This window comes from Electrona antarctica (assembly GCF_951216825.1).
Source record: "Electrona antarctica genome assembly, chromosome: 4".
In the NCBI taxonomy this organism is placed as follows: Eukaryota; Metazoa; Chordata; class Actinopteri; order Myctophiformes; family Myctophidae; genus Electrona; species Electrona antarctica.
Window position 1 is genome coordinate 3,221,828 of NC_136809.1, and position 5,689 is coordinate 3,227,516.

The following is a 5,689-nucleotide window of genomic DNA, read 5'->3' on the forward strand; positions in this document are numbered from 1 at the left end:
CCCATCTGAAAATATGTTGTTCCAGGGACCTCCCAGTAGCAAAGATTTGAGTTAAAAACGTTTGCTCTGAAATAATATATATTCAATTCAAGGTTTGCGCCACATTTTCACGATTTTTCCAAAAATAGCAGACCTACAAGTTCATAGCGCGGCACTCGGTGCCGCGCTATGAGCTTGTAGATCTGCTATTTTTCAATAGATAAAGTATAACATAATCCTTAAAACACCAAAAGGGGTTCCCGCCCAGAATGGCTTAAAGGAGAGACAGATGTGTGGATGTCACAACATCTACGCCGAGGGATACGTTTTTACACTTTCAGAGACTTTAATCCGTTCTAGGCGGGAAACCCCCTTTTTGGTGTTTTAATAAGTGTTTTAATGTTATACTTTATAGCTATTGAAAAATAGCAGATCTACGAGCTTCTTGTAGGTCTGCTATTTTTTTTGAAAAGTCGTGAAAATGTGGGCGCAAATCTTTGAATATCTATTCTTTCAGAGCGAACGTTTTTTTTAACTCAAATCTTTGCTTCTGGGAGGGGGGGGGGGGGGGGGGGGGTCCCTGGAACAACATATTTTCAGATGGGGGTCCATCCACGGGCCACATACAGATAATTCTGGGGGGTCCTTGACGTGATAAAGGTTGACCACCACTGACATAGAAACACAGGGTTTTTTTCAGAGAACTGTCATGATTTTGAAGACATTTTGTAGAATCATCCTCAGGTCTAAATGGGTTAACCCATGTTGGGCGGGAACCCCTTTTGGTGTTAGCATTATGTTATGCTTTAGCTATTGAAAAATATCAGATCTACAAGCTCATAGCGCGCCACCGAGTGGCGCGCTACGAGCTTGTAGATCTGCTATTTTTGAAAAATCGAAGAACGACTGACATAGAAACATAGCTTTTTCAGAAAACGGTCAGGATGTCGAAGACATTATTTTGTAGAATCTGATCTCAGGTCTAAACGGGCTAATTAATACTGCGCATATATCACGTATACGCGTCTGATTTCACACCCGTTAGTTTCACACAAAGAGAGCATCACAGGAAGTGAAGAACGGCGTCCACGGCGAGCTGAGGATCTTATACGACATGTCAGACAGTGTGAAACTATAACGTGTTGCCGTCGGGTTGGAGATCTCATATGGTATACAGTATGTCTAAAAGCTGTTACTTTTCAAGGTTTCACAAAAAAAAGCCTCATTCTCACCAAGGAAGCTAATACATTAATTTGCTTCTTATTTCAATGTAATCTCTATGCAAACCAGACAAAAAAACTTAAAGGTGTAGTGAAATTAAAAATATTTTCACACTTTTAACATCTTTGAATGCAGATTGTGGCCCCTAGATGTGTCACAGAGACTACATTTTTTGGGAGCGTTTTACCCATTCCAAATAAAAATAAAAAAGGTCATTAAAATGTGGACATATTATTGCTTATATAGCAGCTTTAAGTAAGCTTGTAGCAATCATTCACTTAAACGTTGTTGTGTATTTTCCACATGCTCAGTCTCAGAATTTTGCAACTATGCATGAAATTAAGCATGAAAATGTGCATGAAAAAAGAGCTCTACAAGCATTCTACTGTAGCTAATTCCCTCCTTTTCTCTGTACCGTATATATAATCCACCTTATTGAAAACGTCTGCAGTCTTTAGTTGTCACGGACGGTTACATTCCGTGACCCATTTTTGTGTCTAGCTGATATTCGTCTTCAACGCAAACTAAGCCACGCCATATTTCAGTGTGACGCGCAGCGGCGGGAGCCATTAGGCTGCCGGCAGTCCCTAGAGGGAGCGAACATTAAGGAGATGAAGGATTAAAGTTGACAACGATATCTACTGTTAGGCGGATAAGACAAAACACCTAATCATGCACTCCGAGTCCCTAATGAGAGGCTGCCGTGATGTCTGTGCTGTTTCTGTACAGATACTGTTCTGTTCAGATACTGTACATAACTGGCAACAGCTGTTAATACAAAAATGTAAATACTGTACCATATTGCCGTGCAAATGTTCACCCCGGTTCCTCGCGATGGAATACTGATTATGATTGACAGCCAACTATAATTTACAGTTTAGGCATTTGCCAGACGCTCTTAATCCAGCGACTTACATTAGGCAAGAACAAAAAGCATGGCAATACCTGTACATGGCAATTACATATGTACATAAAAAGTAGTATTCAAGACACATGTGTAAGCTAAGCAAAGTTACTATATTTACCCAGGGTAACTGGACTAAGCATCAGATACTTGTTTACAGCCAGGCCCTGCTCATAGAACATTTCATGGTAGTGGTTCAATGCCTTGCTCAAGGGCACTTCAGCGGTGGTAATTTTAACGTGCCGGTCCGGGGATACGAACTGGCGACCTTCCGGTATCAAGACCGCTCCGCAAACCGTTTCGGCCACCGCTGCCGCTAAGAATGTAACAGTGGAATCTCTATATAATGAAACTATACATATAAACTATACTATACTATACTATACTACACTACACTACACTACACTACACTACACTACACTACACTACACTACACTACACTACACTACACTACACTACACTATACTAAAGTACAAATGTTGCTAGACTGTTCTGCCCATTGCAACGCAGCCTCCCCAAGTGTATCAAGAATACAAATTCATTAGGCCATCGAGAAGAAGAGGGTACTGTAGGAGTCTTCCATTCTGTTATAATGATTTCTTTAGCTACCAGTGTACCACATGAGGGTCTGCTGAACAGTAGCCTGGGGTCCACCTATGCTTTCTATGGCATAGAGGCAGCTCCCGGCAGGATGCGCCGGGAGAATCTAGACAGTGGCGTGCACAGACATTTAGAGGGGCAGGTGCTCAAGTTAAAAAAGGGCACCTTGTGCAGCGCGTGGAATCGGCCGGTTGCCTTAATCCATTTTGGGCGGGAACCCCTTTTGGTGTTAGCATTATGTTATGCTTTAGCTATTGAAAAATAGCAGATCTACAAGCTCATAGCGCGCCACCGAGTGGCGCGCTATGAACTTGTAGGTCTGCTATTTTTGAAAAATCAAAAAAAAAAAGAAAAAAAAAACGTTTTTTTCTCTTTTTTTCCCAAAAGGGCACATTGCCAAAAGGGCAGGGGGTGCTCTAGCACCCCCTAGTGTCTATCTGTGCACGCCACTGAATCTAGACACAGCTGCGCGACATGAGACTAATTAATTAGAGCGACAGAGAGAGGAGTGTGTGCGTGTGTGTGTGTGTGTGTACGTGTGTGTGTCAATTTAACAAAGGTGCAGACGATCAGAAATCAGCAGAGAGTGATCGACGTTTGCGCTACTCTATGCCGAATTGAAGTGGACTCGGACCCAGACTTTTTTGTTCTCCCTGGACATAAAAACGTGTGTGTTTCCGAGGCTAGCTGAACAGAGCATGGCAGCGCAAGGGAGGCAACAGAGCCACTGAACAGAGCAGCTGGAGCGTCTGGAACGACATTACTACCATAATACTAGGGAGGCAACAGAGCCACTGAACAGAGCAGCTGGAGCGTCTGGAACGACATTACTACCATAATACTAGGGAGGCAACAGAGCCACTGAACAGAGCAGCTGGAGCGTCTGGAACGACATTACTACCATAATACTAGGGAGGCAACAGAGCCACTGAACAGAGCAGCTGGAGCGTCTGGAACGACATTACTACCATAATACTAGGGAGGCAACAGAGCCACTGAACAGAGCAGCTGGAGCGTCTGGAACGACATTACTACCATAATACTAGGGAGGCAACAGAGCCACTGAACAGAGCAGCTGGAGCGTCTGGAACGACATTACTACCATAATACTAGGGAGGCAACAGAGCCACTGAACAGAGCAGCTGGAGCGTCTGGAACGACATTACTACCATAATACTAGGGAGGCAACAGAGCCACTGAACAGAGCAGCTGGAGCGTCTGGAACGACATTACTACCATAATACTAGGGAGGCAACAGAGCCACTGAACAGAGCAGCTGGAGCGTCTGGAACGACATTACTACCATAATACTAGGGAGGCAACAGAGCCACTGAACAGAGCAGCTGGAGCGTCTGGAACGACATTACTACCATAATACTAGGGAGGCAACAGAGCCACTGAACAGAGCAGCTGGAGCGTCTGGAACGACATTACTACCATAATACTAGGGAGGCAACAGAGCCACTGAACAGAGCAGCTGGAGCGTCTGGAACGACATTACTACCATAATACTAGGGAGGCAACAGAGCCACTGAACAGAGCAGCTGGAGCGTCTGGAACGACATTACTACCATAATACTAGGGAGGCAACAGAGCCACTGAACAGAGCAGCTGGAGCGTCTGGAACGACATTACTACCATAATACTAGGGAGGCAACAGAGCCACTGAACAGAGCAGCTGGAGCGTCTGGAACGACATTACTACCATAATACTAGGGAGGCAACAGAGCCACTGAACAGAGCAGCTGGAGCGTCTGGAACGACATTACTACCATAATACTCGCAGAAATATCATGCCAAAATGGAGCAATCTTTGGGCCCGACCAACGCGCCTCGGGACATGTTGCGTCTGTCACAGATTATATATAGACATTCTTTATTGGGAAATAACCCCTTGAGAGGAGTCATCTGGTGTTCAAGGGGGTCCACAGATTATGCAAATACTGTTTGTATTTGGTATTATCTCTTGTGTTTCTGAGGTGGAGACTGAGGTGATTGACGGACACCTGCCTGTGGTAAGTTGAAGTCCAATCATGAGACTGATCACTGGAGACTGCCAGCTACATGCTGTGGGGAATTGGCCCCGTTTCACAGATTGGCCCTTTTTGGAACTATAGCTCCTCGCCACTCGCCCGTCACACTTCCACTCGATATGCGCATAGAGTTATAAGTAATAAGTGACGGCACCCCCGAATTCCCCTCCCATCCACTTGCTTTGAGTTGCTCACCCAGCGCATGAGGCGTTTTCACACCTTCTTCCAGGTTGGAAGAGAGAGAGAGAGATGAGAGAGAGAGAGAGAGAGAGAGAGAGAGAGATGAGATGGAGAGATGGATTCATTAACAAGCTATGGCAGCAGCGTTTATGTAATTATAAATATAATAAAGTAAGGACAAATATATTCATCGCCTGTTGCGATCTGCCACCACTCTTCCAACCTGGTTACCTGATTAAGGTTGGTGAAGGATGTGCTGCTCCGTGCTTGCGGTTATGGTTAGGTTAGGGTTTGAGGTAGGTTGTCGTTCGGACCAATGGTATGTCGGAACTAAAGCATGCACCCCTGATGAACTGATCGCGTGACACTTTGAACCTCACTCCCATGAGCTGAGGAAGACCCCAAAACACACCTTTCAGTACCCCTCCTACAGAACCTCACTCCCATGAGCTGAGGAAGAACCCCCAAAACACACCTTTCAGTACCCCTCCTACAGAACCTCACTCCCATGAGCTGAGGAAGAACCCCCAAAACACACCTTTCAGTACCCCTCCTACAGAACCTCACTCCCATGAGCTGAGGAAGAACCCCCAAAACACACCTTTCAGTACCCCTCCTACAGAACCTCACTCCCATGAGCTGAGGAAGAACCCCCAAAACACACCTTTCAGTACCCCTTCCTACAGAACCTCACTCCCATGAGCTGAGGAAGAACCCCCAAAACACACCTTTCAGTACCCCTCCTACAGAACCTCACTCCCATGAGCTGAGG

The 5,689-nt window shown here is 45.3% G+C and overlaps 2 protein-coding genes across 2 annotated transcripts in view; one reads left to right on the top strand and one right to left on the bottom strand.

The window, feature by feature from the left end:
* LOC306922158 (girdin-like) overlaps positions 1 to 1,117 on the top strand; it is a gene marked incomplete at both ends in the record, with an annotated part of 136,363 nt that extends 135,246 nt beyond the window's left edge. The window contains one exon of the mRNA XM_079499554.1: positions 1,025 to 1,117. Coding sequence (XP_079355680.1) covers positions 1,025 to 1,117 — 93 coding nt within the window. The remainder of the gene's footprint in view (positions 1 to 1,024) is intronic.
* Positions 1,118 to 1,769: 652 nt separating this feature from the next.
* Positions 1,770 to 5,689, bottom strand: part of LOC306922160 (coiled-coil domain-containing protein 85C-B-like) — a gene marked incomplete at both ends in the record, with an annotated part of 6,193 nt that continues 2,273 nt past the window's right edge. The window contains one exon of the mRNA XM_079499556.1: positions 1,770 to 1,787. Coding sequence (XP_079355682.1) covers positions 1,770 to 1,787 — 18 coding nt within the window. The remainder of the gene's footprint in view (positions 1,788 to 5,689) is intronic.